Source organism: Talaromyces stipitatus, genomic scaffold, assembly GCF_000003125.1.
Source record: "Talaromyces stipitatus ATCC 10500 scf_1105507295527 genomic scaffold, whole genome shotgun sequence".
NCBI classification, from domain to species: Eukaryota; Fungi; Ascomycota; class Eurotiomycetes; order Eurotiales; family Trichocomaceae; genus Talaromyces; species Talaromyces stipitatus.
Window position 1 is genome coordinate 2,093,035 of NW_002990114.1, and position 18,755 is coordinate 2,111,789.

The 18,755-nt window shown below is 46.6% G+C and overlaps 6 protein-coding genes across 6 annotated transcripts, besides 2 other annotated features; 4 read left to right on the forward strand and 2 right to left on the reverse strand.

The window, feature by feature from the left end:
• Nucleotides 1-745: 745 nt before the first annotated feature.
• Nucleotides 746-2,616, reverse strand: TSTA_088190 (natural resistance-associated macrophage protein 1, putative; the record flags this gene model as incomplete). Its single annotated transcript, XM_002478501.1, has 4 exons — nt 746-1,526; nt 1,598-1,869; nt 1,923-2,152; nt 2,217-2,616. The coding sequence occupies 4 exons, from the start codon at nt 2,614-2,616 to the stop codon at nt 746-748; spliced, it is 1,683 nt and encodes a 560-aa protein (XP_002478546.1).
• Nucleotides 2,617-2,867: 251 nt separating this feature from the next.
• On the forward strand, nt 2,868-5,139 carry TSTA_088200 (pogo transposable element, putative; the record flags this gene model as incomplete). The annotated part of the gene is made up of 5 exons (XM_002478502.1): nt 2,868-3,095; nt 3,118-4,519; nt 4,609-4,648; nt 4,683-4,738; nt 4,943-5,139. 5 exons carry the CDS (start codon nt 2,868-2,870, stop codon nt 5,137-5,139), a joined length of 1,923 nt encoding a protein of 640 aa, XP_002478547.1.
• Nucleotides 2,913-3,146: a mobile genetic element.
• Nucleotides 3,148-4,407: a mobile genetic element.
• A 1,625-nt stretch (nt 5,140-6,764) lies between the features above and the next one.
• Nucleotides 6,765-9,273, forward strand: TSTA_088210 (uncharacterized protein; the record flags this gene model as incomplete). The annotated part of the gene is made up of 2 exons (XM_002478503.1): nt 6,765-6,956; nt 7,038-9,273. 2 exons carry the CDS (start codon nt 6,765-6,767, stop codon nt 8,712-8,714), a joined length of 1,869 nt encoding a protein of 622 aa, XP_002478548.1. The 3' UTR covers nt 8,715-9,273.
• Nucleotides 9,274-10,588: 1,315 nt separating this feature from the next.
• On the forward strand, nt 10,589-12,129 carry TSTA_088220 (MAP kinase SakA; the record flags this gene model as incomplete). The annotated part of the gene is made up of 9 exons (XM_002478504.1): nt 10,589-10,644; nt 10,708-10,755; nt 10,826-10,955; nt 11,009-11,052; nt 11,111-11,210; nt 11,275-11,631; nt 11,682-11,760; nt 11,813-11,996; nt 12,060-12,129. The coding sequence occupies 9 exons, from the start codon at nt 10,589-10,591 to the stop codon at nt 12,127-12,129; spliced, it is 1,068 nt and encodes a 355-aa protein (XP_002478549.1).
• Nucleotides 12,130-12,929: 800 nt separating this feature from the next.
• On the forward strand, nt 12,930-16,020 carry TSTA_088230 (Avl9 protein, putative; the record flags this gene model as incomplete). Its single annotated transcript, XM_002478505.1, has 10 exons — nt 12,930-12,994; nt 13,120-13,224; nt 13,349-13,591; nt 13,660-13,687; nt 13,742-13,805; nt 13,852-13,931; nt 13,979-14,150; nt 14,208-14,248; nt 14,297-14,434; nt 14,485-16,020. 10 exons carry the CDS (start codon nt 12,930-12,932, stop codon nt 16,018-16,020), a joined length of 2,472 nt encoding a protein of 823 aa, XP_002478550.1.
• A 174-nt stretch (nt 16,021-16,194) lies between these two features.
• Nucleotides 16,195-18,501, reverse strand: TSTA_088240 (ABC fatty acid transporter, putative; the record flags this gene model as incomplete). Its single annotated transcript, XM_002478506.1, has 4 exons — nt 16,195-16,273; nt 16,329-17,226; nt 17,277-17,913; nt 17,965-18,501. The coding sequence occupies 4 exons, from the start codon at nt 18,499-18,501 to the stop codon at nt 16,195-16,197; spliced, it is 2,151 nt and encodes a 716-aa protein (XP_002478551.1).
• Between the last annotated feature and the right edge of the window lie 254 nt (nt 18,502-18,755).

Consider the following 18,755-nt stretch of genomic DNA (forward strand, 5'->3'; position numbering starts at 1 on the left):
TTTTGAAATTGATAACAAGACCCCGAAGCTCCAATATAATCGCTGGGCGCAGATGTCATTTTGGTGGTGCTCCTTTTAAACATAGTCGGCTGGCAGATGAGAGGTGGTCGAAACAACTAAAGAAATTAAAGATGAAGACAGTACTCTGTAACTAATGTCGAACTCTAACATAATGGATATTACTCAGTATTTCCGAGACTCTTTAGCGTCACCAAGGCGCACTATACAGGAAGAAGGCTAGGAATAGAAACATTATTGTTGGTTTACCTTCATTAGATCGCAAAATCTAATGAGGACAGCTAATGCAACAGGTTGACTGAGCCAGTAATACTGAATTCCTAATATTGTGACTCTCGCTTCTTCAAGCAAGGGGGAATCGGGGTGGTTAGCTAGATATATAGGCTAAGTGGCCTAGTGGATATTAGCGTGTTTTAGTGATACATAGCAATACACTAAAATTACTAGTTAGGAGCGGCAAAAAGTGCTTGGCTAGTCTGATGATGGCGTTTTTGAAAGGCATGTGTCGGGCTAGAAGGTATCATAAGCAACTCAATAAGCAGTCATATGTATTCAAGTGACAAATATATCTCTACTCTCTTTGCTTGCCGCGAGTTCGGATGCTTTCTTCAACACATCTTGCTGTTCCTAGTCTTGATCTAGACCATCAATCTCTGAGGCAGACCAACTTGATCGACCTTTGCCCGCTTCTCCACCAAGGGTGACAGATTGTAGCAAAAATCTGTCACTAGTTGACGCCAATGGCCGTCAAAACGATCAACGCCACATTCAACACCACAATCAGAAGCCAGATCAAGCTGCCAAGTATAGCAGTCAACAGATTGTTCTGCATATTGACGCCCGTAATATTGGAAGGATCATATACAGTCATGACTGCCTTGCGACAGGTCAACCAAATTAAAGGGGCACTGGTAAACGGAAGGATGATGCTGAGTGCAACTTGGGTACCTTGTAGCGCGTGAGTCAAACCGTTCTGGCCTACTGCTGCAGCAATAATTATGCTTGGTGTGATAGAAATTGATCGTGTGACCAGTCTGCGGATCCATGGCCGAACGGTCCAGTTGAGTTGGCCCTCACTGACAATTTGCCCGGCAATAGTACATACAATTCCAGCAGAAGTTCCCGAAAATAGCAGACCCAATGCAAAAATAGTGCCAGCAGCGGGAGCTAGCGTATTCGAGAGCAGATCATGAATGCCAAACAGAGACGCGGAATTGGCACTAGCCATGTTGTAGAGGGAAGCACCGCATACAATTAAGATCGCACTGTTGACAAACAGTGCAACAGTGAATAAGGAAAGGACCAGCTCGGCAATCGAGTACGAAAGGCAATAGCGTATCGCTGCCACTGATGGCCGGTATTTCACATCGTTGTCATTGTCTCGAGGTGCATTGAAACTGCCATGTGCTTCATCGTATTCTCGGAGACGAGGTTGGACAATACCACTACCGAGATACAAACTGTGGGGCATAACAGTGGCTCCCAAAATACCACAGGCTTGGACCAAACTGGAATACTATTAGTCAGTGAAGTAGGAAGTGTGAAATAAGGTAAATCTCAAACATAATCTCAAACATACCCTTGAGACTGAACGATGGTGGAAGATGGTAAGAAACCTTTGAAAACCTCACCGACATTAGGCACATGAATCAAAGATAACTCCACACAAAAACAAACCGCGACGGCGAGTACGAGGAGAATAACAAAACATTCAAAGGCCCGCACTCCGATGGTAGAACCGGAAGGTTTATAGAATAGCAAAAGTACTAGAACATCTAGAATAGACAAGGCACAGCCCGCGACCAGAGGAATGTGGCCTAGCATATCCAGGGCAATCGCAGTTCCAATGACCTGTCCTTTGTTAGCTCCTTATTTTGAGGCTGTCTTCTAATTGCGGTGCATACTTCAGCAATATCTGTTGCGATGATAGCGGCTTCAGCGAAAAAGTAAAGGGTGTAGTTCAACCAACGCGGGCAATGTTCTTTGATATTCTCCGCCAAATTGAGCCCGGTGACGGAGCCGAGCTTGACGCAGAGAGATTGCAGATATATCGCAATGATGTTGGATAGTAAGACCATAAACAGAAGTTGAAAACGGAAAGAGGCACCAGCAGAAGCATCAGTGGCATAGTTTCCTAGACAGTGTGTAAGAAGATGCAAGAACATTTCTATGTTTACAGCCGGGGAATTCCAGTCTACCAGGATCGATATATGCAACGGCAACCATGAAACCAGGCCCGATAAATTTGACGAATTTCCTGATTGTGTGGGCGCAATGTGTAACGTGTTTGAAATAATGCCAACCACGATTGCCAGTATGGCCATCGTTGGATGCCAGACTGGGGGAAACATTTCCCCCAGCCTGGTTGGCAACCTGGATGGTGTTATTCGCCTTTGAGTCCAAGCGGATCAACTCCAAGGCAGGATTGATTGAGCCAGATAGATCACTGGTAAGCCCTGTGGACAGGTCATCTCTGTGACGGCGGCGCTGGTTCACAATGCCATTTCCATCAGCATTTGTGTCGAGAGCTAGAGGATTAGGGTTCTGGTTCCATCCATTGGCGACAGCATCAGGATCTGCACGCGAAGGGCAATTCATTTTGGAATCTGTGAATACTCGGATGAAACGATTGAAAATAGAGTGAGTCTAATTGTAGAGACAAAATGTTGGAATCCAGGTAACAAGGCATAGTTAATGGTTACCGATCCCGATAAACAGCGGTGAGCCTGCACGTGCCCAGCGCACCCAAACCCCAAAGTAATCCACAAGCGAGTTGGCCACACAAGCAAGTTGGCCACTTTTCCCGAAAACGCGCTCTATATTGATTCTACACAATTCAACACGTCAATATGCCGCCAATTCGCAATAAAAATTCAAAAAATTCAGTTGAACAAGAGGGACGAATCTTGTTAGCTATCTACGATTTAAAAAATGAAAAAATACACTCTATACGAAAAGCAGCAGAGATCTATAATGTCTCACGGTCAACACTTCAAAACAGACTACATGGCATGGCATATCGAGCTGAAACACGCGCCAATGGCCATAAATTAACTCAATCTGAGGAGGAATCGCTTGTTAGATGGATCTTAGATCTAGATAAACGTGGATTACCTCCTCGACACTCTTGTACGGGATATGGCTAATTGTCTTCTTTCACAACGCGGAAACCAACATGTTGGAGAAAACTGGGTATACAATCTTGTCAAACGTCGCCCAGAGATTGAATCAAAATTCTCACGGAAATATAACTATGAACGCGCCAAATGTGAAGATCCAAAAATAATCCAAGAATATTTTGATCGCGTACGAGAGGTTATATTAGAGTATGGGATCTTGCCAGAAGATATCTACAATTTTGATGAGACTGGCTTTGCTATGGGACTCTGTGCGACTACAAAGGTTATCACTGGAAGCGATCGATATGCTCGGCCAAAGCTATTACAGCCTGGTGACCGAGAATGGGTAACTGCAATTGAGGCAGTTAATTCGATTGGGTGGGCATTGCCTTCGTACATTATTTTTAAGGCAAAGAAATACACTCGACTAGGCTGGTTTGAGGATCTTCCAGACGACTGGAAAATCAATATTAGCGATAATGGATGGACGACAGATAAGATTGGATTAGAATGGCTTAAAACTCATTTTATCCCTCTTATTGATGGCCGTACATTGGGGAAATATCGGATGTTGATTCTTGATGGCCATGGAAGCCATTTAACTGCTGAATTTGACCGTACATGCACTGAGAATAATATTATTCCGGTTTGTATGCCTCCTCATTCTTCACATCTTTTACAGCCTCTTGATGTTGGCTGTTTTGCTGTTTTAAAGCGACATTATGGACAGCTTGTTGAGCAGCGAATGAGGCTTGGATTCAACCATATTGATAAACTCGACTTTCTTACTGCATTCCCAAAGGCTCGTACGATGGCATACAAAGCTCAAACTGTTCGGAATAGCTTTACAGCAACTGGATTAGTACCATTCAATCCAGATCGAGTTTATCAACAGCTTACTGTTCGATTGAAGACTCCAACACCCCCTCCAAGTCGATCAAGTGATACACAATCATCCTGCTTGCAAACCCCTCAAAACGCACGTCAATTTAAGCGCCAAATGACTACAACCAAGAAGAGAATAAGCCGGCATACAAGAAGTTCATCTGAGGCTATTGGTGAAGTGTTTACACGGGCATCAAAGGCTTATGAGATGAGTATTAATAAGCTTACAATTGCACAGAAGGAACTCCATGATCTACGGGCTGCACATGAGAAGGAGAAGCAAAAACGCCAAAAATCTAAAAAGCAAATATCCCATGATCATGGAATTACCAGAGAGGAAGCTCAGGCACTTGTACAAGGTCAGATTGAGGCATCTCAAGCTGTTTCTACTGCTCCGGCCGAGCCTGAGCTCCCAGTCTCTCATCCACCTGTACGGCGTCATTTCCGCTGCAGTGGTTGCGGTATTGAAGGACATAAAATAACTGGATGTCCAAATCGTACTAGTAGTTAATTCTTTTGTATATAATTTGTATGTGGTTAGAAATTGAGATTTGAAATCAATAATAGAGCGCGTTTTCGGGAAAAGTGGCCAACTCGCTTGTGTGGCCAACTCGCTTGTGGATTACGTTAGTATTCGCAACTTACGTAATATGGATGCAGTGTCACGGATCTAACTCAGAGGTCTGCTGTTGGATTGTACGTAACAATCTCTAACGGTATATCTCAATGTATCAAATTATGTATGAGAACGTATGGAATCCCTTGATTTTTTTTTTTTGTTTCTTTCTCTAAGTACCGTACTCCGTAAAGGTAAGAGATATCTTTTACCCCCTATTCGGTGGATCCCTCTCCTTTATTGGCTGACAGAAATCATCTATCTGATTGGCTGGACAGCTTAGCTAATCTAACATCTGCCTTAGGCAGCGGCACCGCCAAGCAAGCAAAGGCGGTGAGGTTTTACGACACCAAGGGGATTGGTCAGGGTAGGAGGGTGATTGATCTCGGGAACTGGGCTTCTGTGGCAGAGGATGGATCAATGGAGGGGGTTTTGACGGCAGGGGTACGGATTTGTAGGATATGGAAGGCTTGGGAGGCGGGGGAGGTTGATATGGGATAATACCGTCTAGGTTAATCATCATGGTAACAGGACAGAGGCTCTAGAGATATGGGGAGAGGGAAGATATTGGTAGAAGTGAGCGAGAAATGAGGTTGGCAAAACTGAGCATGACCGAGGAAAATGCGACCTCCCGCCTTTTCAAGTATCGCACCGGATGGTCGACATCTTCACCCTTGACTAATCGATGAGCACCTGAACAAGTTTGCCGTACACGGAATGACTAAAACTATCATCATGGTCGGTGCAAAGAGTCGCCTTCTCGCAGCTGACGTGTTCTCAGCGTCCGAAATCCATCTACTCAATGCGCGATTTTTGTGATTGGCAGCACTGGCAGCGATGGAATGGGATTGATTCTAGTGAGACGACCACTGCACACCACTGTCACATCGACAGAGTCTGCCCCGTCCGGAGCGCCGAAAGGACGTGAGACCTAACCTATCAACAGCAATTGCGACTCGTTGCTGACGTGTTCTATATTCGTGAAAGGGTCACCGTAATGGACGGCGACTTCTTCATTGGCGTTTCGCTCTTCCCATCATGAGGCGTTTTTTGATCACTGTCGCATCACGGCGGCGCTGGTGGAAGTGACGCGGCATCCTATTAGGGATACCACCAGTAGCGTCGCTGTTCGAACTGAATGCACAGAAGCGGATCCAACTGACTCCGTGTTCAGCTGTCCCAGCCGTCTCCCCGAGACCAATCGTAGACTCCTTGACGCATCACCCACTGCCGCCTGGAGCCTGCAACGACCTGATTCGCTGCTAGGTCTCCTTTTTCTCTGCAACGGCGTCACGATCCCCCCCTTCACACTACAAACAAAGTCCCAAAAGTGAGCGGTTGGACGGGGATCAGTACTGCGCACAATGGGCCCAGTGAGACATGAGTTCTCAGCTGGTGATACCGTCGCTATCGGTCGAGGGAAGGAAAATGTGAAAGAAGAACGGCCGTCGTCGTCGGGCGACGCACTCGCGGTTTATATACTTCAGGCGAGCCCCATCTATGGCGCTAGACCCGAGATGGGCACGCTAAACCGGAAGAAGGTCATTTCCAGCGGCCACGGGAGCGCTAGTCCCGATCGGGCGGGCGCGTCGCGGACGCGCGAATCAGCGTCGCTGCCACAAACTATACTTTTCACCCAGGTAGACAACTTATAGAATTAGTTATGAGAGCAATTTGAGCTAATAATTATGGTCTTGTGGCTCTTGGCTGAGCATTGGCACGATCACGTATGGTTTTCTCTCCGTATGATTGATTAAATGTATGTATGGCGGATAACTCGAATATCGGCGCGGTATAGCAGATACCGTATCCGCCGGCATGACTAGCAGTCGAATAATATCTGCCGAGGCGGATATCGCCAACAGCCCTATTTGTTCTAACTAGCCCTGCGCGATGGAGAATCTATTTTTAATTGTGTTATCAACTCATCGTGGCTGACCAAGCGTTGATATTCAAAATGACGTACGGAGTACATCGTCACATTTGCTGGGAACATGGGGGCGTAATCTCCTTCACTGAATCTGCGATCATGTGATGTAGTCTTTTCCTCTTTTGGCTTTCTTGTTTACAGACGCGTTGCTTCGTTTTGAATGTTGTTTTAGATCATATCAAACGTCTCGTCCACAATGGTCTCCCCAGAGGTTGCCGTGGACAACTTCTTTTGTAGTAAATGTGCAAGATTCTATACTTCAGATGAATTCGAAACGAATAAGAAAGGGAAACGGAACAAAACATGCAGGCGTCATAGCCGGAAACGTTCTCTGGAGCTTCACGACTGGGAGAATTTTGTTCAGATACTTCGCAATTGGAAAATGCAGGTAAATGGTTCCACGAACAAGGATATAAAAGTCTGAAGAGACAGATCTGCAATTGAAGCTATACTAACCCGTTTACCTTAGAACCAACCGCTGGTATTAAGCGGGAGCTACGTGTTCGATTTGGATACTCTACCAGTTCAGTTCGGCTCCGTACGCATGCCAGAGATTGCACAAGATAATGAGCGCGATGTCGACCGTAGCACATATCCTAGATCTGAAATGAATGCCGCCATGCGTGATCTCACGGACTTTATTTGGAAACAAGGGGGATTCCGCTTCACCCATACGGGAACGAATTTTCAAAGCTGCACGTACCAATATCACTGCTCTCAGGATCTGATACATGCTAGAGGCTATCGATCTAGAGTGGAAGTCGAGAAGCAGCGGGATGGCCGCCGTATGACGCGATTTCCATGCCAAAGCAAGCTCACAATACGGCCATGCCTACAAAACCGAACTATATCTGTTTCGATCCATCACATGTGGCATACTCCTTATGAAGACATCGAACTATCGCCAGTCGTGCAAGAAATGATTAGTTCACTTGTATCAACCAAGACTCCGTCCGAGATATACCGTGAGATTCGACAAATTCCTGAAGGGAAACCTGTGACTAGACATCAAATCTACTATCAGTGGCAGAAGGCGAACGCAGAGATCTGGCAGCGACACTCGGATCCCTTCACCTCTGCTAAAATGCTTCTTTCTGAAGACAAGCGCTATCACGATCACCATGGAGTCTTTACGGCAGGAAACCTGAGGGCACTAGGTTTATTTGCCTCCGAACCTATCCATAAACTGCGCAACTCCGGTCCTCAATTATTGATTGACTCCATGTTCGGAACCAACAGTGGTGGCATGGACCTATTTGCAGTGTTGGCGGAAGTTGAAGGTACTGGGGTCCCGCTTGCATATTGTCTAGTTGAGCTGCTAAAGCCTCCCCAGGCTGACCCAGTAGAGAAAAAACCTGTGCGTGCAGATCTAGGGGCAATGACATTTATTATTCAGCAATTTCTTGAAAGACTAAAAGCTTTTGGATTCAATCCGAGATGCGTCGCAATTGACAAAGATCCGTCAGAGATTGCAGCGGTCACTACGGTGTGGCCAGGGGTCAAAGTTCAACTTTGCTACTGGCATGTGAAACGGGCAGTAAGCACGCGGCTCAATTCATCTAAAAGTACTAATACGCAAGGTCACTATCGGCCGGAAGAAGCTCAGAAGCTGATTCCTGGTTTGGAGATTTGTTGGGGCTCACTCCCGATACGTCGGCCTGTAGGCCATAGATTTGGTGGTTGCGAATGTCCCTCAAAGGGTGACAGAATCAGCGAAATGGGAAGACTGGAGCCAGCCACCAAAGAGGACTGTGATACAGTGTTAGACATTTTCTGCCGTCACTTTAATCTCCATCCCCTCATTCCTGATTCTAACGGCACTTACAAATCCTCGGATACTCTACACCGCGAATGCGCGACAGAGATGCATACTTGGTGTAAGGCCCGTGGGTATTACTGTCTTTGGGCTTATCTGTACGTCAACTGGTACAGCCCAGATCAGTGGAAGCTTTGGGCTCGAGCTGCGGACCCCGCTGAGATACCAGTAGTGAAAACCACGATGATTGTAGAGTCACACTGGCGAACGTTGAAACACGACTATCTTCATCGATTCAATCGGCCCCGAGTTGACCTAGTGGTATGGGTTTTAACGACTCGGGTTCTTCCCGATGCTTTCCATCGAATGACAGCCATATCAAACGGCTAATTCCGCATATTCAAAGCTCGATGGCGCGAGGCATTCAAGAAGCAATGGAAGAAAGAGGCATGCAAAGCAGTTCAACCAGAGAAGTTGACAGAATACCACGCTAACCCAGTCAACTGGGTTTGTTCCTGTAAATCCTTCCTGCATAGCCGGTTCCTTATCTGCAAACACATTATTCACTGCTTTGAGTCACCCAAACCCGAATTTTTTGAAACGGTCAACCGCAAAACTGTCTATCCATTCTGGAACGATCCTCAGTTGATTCTGCGGCCAGAATATGTACCAAGAGCGGATCCTGACCCATCAAAATCAAATAAAGATAACAAACAGCATAAAGGCGATGTCCAAGAGGTGATGGTCGATTCCTCGGATACTGGTGGAGGAAATCAAGCATCGTCGTAATATGCGAAGCATGCCACGGACTCGGGGTAAATATCGACATCCAGCGACAATGTATCTAAAGTGAATGGCAAACAAAGTGATTAGTCGATAATGAGGCTTGGCTTTTTAGTCATGTGATCGCAGATTTAGTCAAGGAGATTACGCACACTTGCTGGGAACGCTGAGATCACATGACTTTCCCCGAGCAGAGCCCACAGTGGGAAAGTTCACAAGTGGACCGGAAGGGATGATGTAATCTTAGTCAGAACAGCCCATACCCGAAAAGGGCAGGTTTCCAACGAACCGGCATCAGTCAGCTGTTATTCATGATCATTGATGCCCTTTCTGGAGTTGGATACGCTTCTCATCACACATCACGAGGAATTGGACTCATGCTCGTGAAGGTTGCAGTGTTCTGTCATACCCGATAGATAGGATGAAAGAAGAGCTTTGACCCTGTCGAATCGGATTGTGCCAGCTAAGCAGCGTAGTGTACGCTTTCAAGATTTGGGCAGGTTTCTCGCGCGATTTGACTTGCATACAGCGCCGACAGACATGTGGCTTTTGGCAGAGTCGAGCTCCCGTCTATACCCTCCTCACGATTTGTTAAAGTTTTGAGAAATAATGAACAACTTTCCTCCTGGGGCTTAGCCTTAGCTGACATAAACATACATCGCTGACCGACATTCTACCCCAATAGCGCCGATTCAAGGGAGTCTTGTAGTAGTAGTAGATGGTTAACCATATCGAATCTCAATGCAGTAGGAGCGTTAGAAGAGGAAATACGACAGAATTCCGCCGAAGATATAAGAGTCTCGACCAGGCCAGTCAGCCAGTCAGCCGCCCGGGAAGGCGCGATGGCGACCCGCCGGCGTTGCCTTTTTTGCAGCGACCAAGCCGCATTGGGCGGCCTCAACAACGTCATTCTTGTCTGCTTTCTGGGAAAACTGGCAGGAGCTAGAACGCCCAGTACCAGAGGGAAAGAGCCCTTTCTTGCATGCCAATTCTGCAATTTCAATACCCATTCTCGCTCTCTGATTGGCCCACAACCCGGTTGCCATTACCTCTCTCCTTCCCCCCTCCCAATTTAGTCGCTCCTTCCCTCTCGTCTCGTCTCTCCCCCACCACCACCTTCTAAGGTTTTTTTTTTAACAACATCAACCCTTCAATCACGCTGTTGTCTACTCCTAAACCTCTCTTGAGAAGTCTTGTTTCTGTCTGCTGTTCATCTCCTGTTCATCTCCTGTTCACGATTCTTCGTCCCTGACAGATCTATACTCTTTATCCTGTCTATTCGAGACGTCCGGACTTTCCCCGCCTCCTCCCGCATTTGATTCCGCATTCCTCCCAGCACCTGCTCTTGAATCTTTCGCCTTCAATCAACGTCTCTGCGCCACAGTGAAAACGGTTATCAGCTGAGAAGGGAAGACGTCGCAGTACTCTGCTCTTCAGTTTTATTCTTACAAAAAGCACTCCACTCCGTCAACGCGCCCATCATGGCGGAATTCGTGCGTGCCCAGATTTTTGGCACGACCTTCGAGATCACCAGCAGGTGCGCATTGCTTCACCACATCGCTACCCTCAGCAACAGACCATGCTAATACTTCAACAACAGATATACCGATCTCCAGCCTGTCGGAATGGGTGCATTTGGCTTGGTCTGGTATGTAGATTTACCCAAATGGCGGCGTGACCAGAAATCGCATGGGCGAAGAGACTAACGACGACACAAGCTCTGCGAGAGATCAGTTGACTGGCCAGCCCGTCGCGGTCAAGAAGATTATGAAGCCGTTCAGTACTCCGGTACTATCGAAACGCACATACCGAGAACTCAAGCTTCTGAAGCATTTGCGGCATGAGAATGTTCGTGACCTTGTCCTATTCTTGTAGGACAGACCTTATTGACTCCCGTATAGGTCATCAGCCTCAGCGATATCTTCATTTCACCTTTAGAAGACATGTATGCGACGTTAATTTCGGCCTTATATGATGACATTGCGCTAATTGCTCGCATACAGTTACTTTGTCACCGAGCTCCTAGGAACTGACTTGCACCGACTCCTGACTTCGCGACCACTCGAAAAACAATTCATTCAATATTTCCTCTATCAGATTTTGGTACGTTTAGCGCTCGCTCGCTCTTGTCACATGTCAAATGTGTTGGATTGCTAATGCTCTATAGCGCGGTCTGAAATATGTTCACTCCGCTGGTGTTGTCCACCGCGACCTCAAGCCTAGCAACATCCTGATTAACGAAAATTGCGACCTGAAAATCTGCGACTTTGGTCTTGCTCGAATTCAAGATCCTCAAATGACGGGATACGTATCAACAAGATACTACCGTGCCCCCGAGATCATGCTTACATGGCAGAAATACGACGTTGAGGTGGATATCTGGAGTGCCGGCTGCATCTTTGCTGAAATGCTCGACGGAAAGCCTCTGTTCCCTGGAAAGGACCATGTTCACCAGTTTTCCATCATCACCGAACTTCTAGGCACTCCTCCCGACGATGTCATTGAAACTATTTGCAGCGAAAATGTCCGTGCTTATCATACCGATTTCTCCTGACCCCAGCTAACGATCTTTAGACTCTCCGATTTGTGCAATCTCTACCAAAGCGTGAACGCCAGCCACTTGCTAACAAGTTCAAGAACGCCGATCCAGCAGGTATATTCCGCCGTGGCCTCATCTTCCAGCTTCCGAGCTAACAAACCAATAGCTATTGACTTGCTTGAACGAATGCTCGTCTTTGACCCAAAGAAGCGAATTCGAGCCGGGGATGCGCTTGCCCATGAATATCTGGCTCCTTACCACGACCCTACAGACGAACCGGTCGCCGAGGAGAAGTTCGACTGGTCGTTCAATGACGCTGATTTACCCGTGGACACCTGGAAGATCATGATGTACGAAGAAATAACCGAGGCGTATGTCGCTAAGTAACTAATATGGGCGTTTTCTTCTTGTAGGTACTCCGAGATATTGGACTATCATAACATTGACCAATCCGCCGATCCCGCTCAAGTACCCTTGCAGTGACCTAATCGCATGACGAATTTCCTTGTCGTACATACGCGAATAAATGAAGCGATCCATTACGGATACGAAGTCACTACCACGGTGTTCGGGTTGAGACCTTTTGTGCTTTTACATGTTTGGGCAAGCATTTGGCGCTAATTTCCGCCTTGAGTTCCCCCCCGCGGCCCTTATATGATATAAACAATATCATGCGATATGTCTATAACAAATTTCTGCGTCATTCTCGATATTACCCGATTTCAGCCGTTTGTTTGGGTTATTTGATGCGTTCATGTGGTGAATCAGTCAAGGGACCAGATTTTGATAGATACACGCTGGAGGTAGTTTCAAAGCATGTGGGAATCCGACTAGAAGAAGTTTTATTCATATGGTGACTTAATGAGGGCCATGCTGTTTTTAATAGTCGCTTTTAATTCCGATTTCTGTATATTCTCTGTATATGCCTAACTTGCTCGTGGTGCAGATCATGTACCAAAGAATTTTGAGCGGACAGTTTTCCCCGCAGTGATCGCCTCACATGAATTGAAATAACAATGTGTGTCTACGGAGATAACATACGAACAATCGTATCAGATAATACTTTTCAACAACTCGCTAGGTCATGGACTTCAATGGCATCAAATAATATCCATTGTAAAGTCAGGTTTTTACGATTTAAGGGGTGACGATCATAAAAATAATTAATTAGCTTGATAAGATTCCTCAAACGCGTTTAGTCCCGTCCGTCCAACCTTCTTCGTCTACTCCGAGCCTTGAACAATCGAGAGGAAATAAAAACCTCGACAGTTTCGATCTCGAGCATGACTCAAGAATCTAGCATGCGCCAGGATCCGATTGTCCTGGTTATAGATTTTCATCATGCCAGGTATGTTTTTTTTTTTTTTTTTTTCCTTTCTCCGTTGAATGTTTTTGGTTACGCAGACCCACGGCCTGAGCCCCGTCTGTCGTGTATGAATTGCGCATTGCTGATGATTCTTGAATGCGAAACAGAGGCCCCGAGATAGAATTATGTTTTGCGAATGAAGGATCGAATCCTGCGGTAGAAAATGACTGGTCATTATTGCCATTCATGGCATTGTCGGATGGAGCACATGCGTGAGTTACCTCCTTTTCCTTATGTTGTCTTGCGCTCGTCGGCAAGCAGTAAGGAACACGGATTCGTACTTTTACAGTATGCAAGATGCATAACAACAGACAAAATGTACTGATAAAGAATTAGCTCCACGGAAGATTTCTCATACTTCACTCTCCGACGCGAAGCCACTTCCACACAAAAGGCGACCTCTCTTTTCGGCATATCCTGCACGAGACAGATCCCCGCAAGTTCATTAATCAAACGCGCACCGGATGTGACTCGATCGACAGTCCAGAAGGCTGTGGTGGTTGTGACGGATGGACCGAGACATTTTGGGACGTTGAGGGAGAAATTGTCCATGGTGACGTCGGCGTGGTTTGCGCAGAGGTATATAACCAACCATACGCTGTTGTTATGTGGTTTCATAGATGATGGCTAAGATAGGAGCGTCTTAGGGATTTCTCCGATGTTGATATTCTCAAGGTTCGTTGCGCTTGACAATGCATGCATGACTCGCAATATGCTCATCGGTTTTAGAAATTCCGTGAAAGCCTGATCGCGAGCTTGAAGAATGAAGAGGCACAAAAAGATACATATCTAGGTAGGAGATCTATTGGACGTTGTTTTCTTCTAACTAACCAGACCAGGTCTATCCTTACGAGAAATGATTCACGCCTTCAAATCGCAAACGCTTGTTCTATTTAAATGTTTACTTTTACAGCCAAAGGTACGTACACTCTATCTTATATGCAAGCTCATTACTGACAATATTAGATGCTATTCTTTGGCTCTCGTTGCGAACGTCTATGCATGATACAGTTTTCCTTATTATCTTTGATACCCGGTTTACTTAGCAACTTACAAGACTGCGCTGATCCGACATTTGATTCATATGCCGAGAATGCTGAGAAGGCTACATCTCTGAAGACGAGTGAACGGAGTTCGTGTATGTTATTACTCCAGCCATTATATGGGGCTTGTTTGACTGACTGTCTAAAATTAGTATTGGCTTATATGGGACTGCCGTTACAGCTTTTTGGCAAGGCGGGTTATGCATATATCTGATAACAAGCAGAACTGACCGTCATGTAGGGAAGCATATTTGGTCCCTACACACCCTTGCAGCAGTTGGATCTACTGGCCGATCACGGGACAAAATCGTATGTCGTTGGGTCGACAAACTCGTTACTACTTCAACAGAAAGATCGTTATAGCGATATTTTGATCAACGTATGTTCCTTGCCTTGCCTTGGGATGTGACCATGCTTATATGTATGCAGTTAGATGAAGGAAGCATCAGTATACATTCGCCTTCGCTGAGGACAGCACTAGCGTTGACAGCAGCAGACAGACGATGGGTTGATTTTCTCACGCAAACTATCAACGAGACATGGGACCCAGCGCACCCTGAACAACCCAAGACACATGGTTATGTCGGCTCCGAGGAGTTTATTCGACTGCAGTTTGAAGAATATCTTTTAGCTTTACTGGCAAGCATCAACAATCGACAACATGTACAACCCCTGTCACCTGGCAGAACAGCAGAAATGAAAAGCAAGGGACAATCAACGGATGCAGAGGGAGACCCAACGCTGGATTTCAATGCAGACTTTATCGCCCATTGGCAGACGACGCGAAATTATGCTTTATTTCATCGGTTAACGTCCGATGCATTGCTATTCTCTATTGTTGAGCCTCGACATCCCTATGCAGGAGGACTTACGATTGATGATATTCAGCGCCGGCTGGCGCAACAGGTGTCCGAACTTCATCTCGATGAGCGTGTTCGCGAGGGCCGGGAAGCACTCAACAAGACACTAGCCTCGGGACAAAAGAAAGTGAGCAGTGCTTTCAACAGTTTCTGGGCAGATATCGAGGCATTACGAGAAGCGCAGCGGAAGAAAAATGAAGAAAAAACCGCGGCCACCACAGAGCGGTTGTCCTCCGACGACAAAAGTATTAGAAGCGAGTCTATGCAATCCGGACGAAATGGTGCAGTCTCGCCTACAAGTGAGAACTCCTCTTCATTCTCGTGGTTTGGCAGTCGTCGTCCACCATCTGTCGACATCTCGCAGGCGCAGGCATCGATGAATGTAGCTGGACAGAAGGCGGGCGCTTATATCAGTTCATGGGGCGCATGGGCAAGCGAACGACGCAGGGAATGGCAAGAAAGGAGGAGTAACACGGCTACTACTAGTAGCACATTATCAACACCCCGAACATCCTCAGAAACAACCCCCCGGAAATCAACCGGTCTTCCCAGCGTTAACGAAGAAAAGACCGAATTGAGCGACCACAATCATCAACCCAATAACGATATCACCACCATTCAACAATCAACAGAGACACCGCCATCCCGCCACCAGAGCGAAGAAGAATCATCATCCTCAACAAGTCTAGGCCGAAGCATGAGCCGGCGCAAACGGTGGAGTAGCGTCTTGCGTATGAAAGATCATCATCACCATCACCATCATCGCAGTGATTCCGACACAGAGTCGTATACCAGTCGTAAGGGGTCATTAGATATTCCGCGCCGAGGCTCGGCATCTTCGACTTCTGTTCTTTCTGTTTCTGCGGGTGGGACGGATGGGATTCCGAAGTCGCCGTTGGGGCAGAAACAGATGGTTATTCAGGGTGATGAGCATGATCATGATGATGTTCCGACGGCGAGTATTTCGAAGATTTCTGTTGTGGAGGGAGGGGAAATCAAAGACGATGTAACCGATAGTACGAGTACGTCTCCAGAGTCAGAGGAGACAAGGGCTAATACGAAAGTGGATGAAGTGACGAAATCAGATGATGGGAGTGGGAAATAGATGGCACGATGAGCATTGCTCCGTTTAATGTTTGTTTGTTTGTGGCTTAGCGTTATACATGATTGATCATACATATAACTAATACATAATTAATGAATTGAATGAGCAAGTCAAGATTCGGATTCTATACGTCTATGCATAGATACTCATATATCATTGATCAGCGATACTAACTCAAGCCGCCGACAGCTCAGCAATCCGCCTTTCAATATCCGGCACAGCACGTAACTGCAAGTCAAGATCTTCCTTCTCACTATAATCCAATTAGCATTTCGTAATAAACGAAAGGGTGGAAGGGGAGTGCATACTCTTCCAGCTTCAATCTCTTCTCCCAATCCAAATCCGTAAATATATAACCCCCCTGCCCATCAAACTGCAAAATCTTCTTATGATACTGCCACAAACTCCGTCGATGCGAGACAGTCATCAATGTAATCCCCAATTTCTTGGCGGTTTCGTACATGACTTTCTCAATCTCGAGGGTGACTGAAGACGTACATTCGTCTAGGATCGCGTATCGCGGTTTGTGGTAGAATAATCGTGCCATGGCGATGCGTTGCTGGAGTCCGCCGGATAGAACATCGCGCCATTCTTCTTCTGCGTCCCAGCCGCCTTCGCGGTCGACGATGTTGGAAATTTCGAGGATGGAGAGAATCTCGAATAGATCGGCGTCTGTAACGCCCTTGGCACGCATTTCTTTGACGCCGTCTGGGTAAATCACCTGTTGTCGTAAGGTGCCGCGAGACAAATAGGGGCGTTGGGGGATGTAGAAGATATCATCAAATTTGGGCTTTTTCACTGTTCCGCCGTAAACGGGCCACAGGCCGCCCAGGATACGGAAGAGGGAAGATTTACCGCATCCGTTGGGTCCGACAATTAATAAATGGTCGCCAGGGTAGACAGTGAAGGATAGTTTTCGAACCAGAACGTCGCCGTTGGGTGACACAATGGGCACATCGGTGAATTCGATGGAAGGGCTTTCGGTGATTGTTCCTCGACCTGCGAGAACGGCTGCGTTTTCGTCTGTGGATGCTGATGAGACGAGTTTCTTCTCGAAGCGGCCTGCGGCTACGTCGTCCATGACGTCGAGCAACGACGAAACTCGAGCGGTGTGGCCGGCGAGTTCTGAAACTTCTTTATATGAGAACATGACTCGACCAAATGCGTCAGACGACGAAAGGAGGAGTCGTCGATTAGTGACAAAGCCTGTATACATTAGTAAAAGCTTTCCGGTTTCAATGAGCTGGAGAACGCACTCTCTGTTCGATCACCCATAGTCTGACTGATCTGTCCCGGAATCTTGAAAAACACCGGAACACTACAGAGCATAAGCCCCAAAGCACCCCAGAAATATTTGATAACAAAATCCTCCATGAATCCATGGTACAACCGTCGTCGAAGAATACGATTGACATGCTTTATAAGCGTAAAATAACCTTTGTCAAGGTTATCCTTCTCAGCTTCGTGGCCGTGATAGAGAGCGACTTCTTCGCTATAATCTATTAATCGGGTATGCTGGAATCGGAACTCGCCTTCCAGGCGAGCTTCGTCGGCAACGTATTTGCCAAAGGGGGGTGTCAATGCGCGCATCATGTTGGCTGACAGCTGGACTAAAAGACTCATAATGAACAAGCCCTCCATACCAACATTCTTTGAGAGTTGATAATTATACAGAACCATATCCAAAACCGGCTTTGCTAGATTTGAGTATAGCTCTGCCAAACTGTCGGAGAATCTGGAAATGTCTACCGTGACCATCTGATCCGGATTCTTTATTCGATCGTCCAGGGCCGAAAGTGCATAGAATGTCATGTTTGACAGATACTTATCATGGACATGGTCCGTGAGCCGTTTGCGATATTGCAGCGCCAGACGGCATTGGTGATAAGATAGCTTACCTCGTCAGCGTTCGAAACACCTCGAACAAGCCTGAGGATAACTTACCATGGAATTCGTAAAAGTAGCAGGAATAGCCACCGTCATCCACCACACAAGACTCGACAAGAACTCCTTCCCTTTACCGCGAACCAAGTGGCTAACCAGTTTACCATCCAACTCGGCAACATAAATACTCAATATGGTCCTCAACACCAAAAAGACACTATGACTCAAGAGAAGACGGAACTCTTTACTTTTCCAATCCGGAATTACGATCCGTAGTAATCGCAACAGATTTCTGAAGAATTCAAAGTTGATTTCCACTTTCTTCCTATTTGCGCCGCTACTTCCCGATCCCTTACTTTCTGTGTTGTTATTATCAAGACTGCTTGTTCCAGGCCGTTCACGCATCTCCGCCTGTCGTTGTGATGCTGCTTTTTGTTCGGCGATGGCATTGTGGATTCGTTTCGCGAGGGCGAGGAACAGCGCGAGATAGACCGCGCGGGAGACCCGGGTGCGATGTTTCACGTACAGACTCGTTAGGTGTGAGATGGCCTGCTTGATAGAGCGTTCGGGAAGGAGAATCTTTGATAGCGCTGCCATCTTGGGCGGTTGAAGACGAAGCAGAGGGGACTGCCTAGGTACCCATGTAGGTAGATATGTGTTCCGGAGGAGTCGTTATGATCTCGGTAAAATCAAGTCGAACAACGCAAGAGACGAGGATAGTAATAGACCATGCTCAATACTGCTGATAGACAGCTATATAGTTGATTTACTGATTGGTTAGGTCGTGTAAGGACACTGAATAGTTGATGTTGGTTGAAAAGAGTTCTAACATGTGAATGGAATGGAGATGC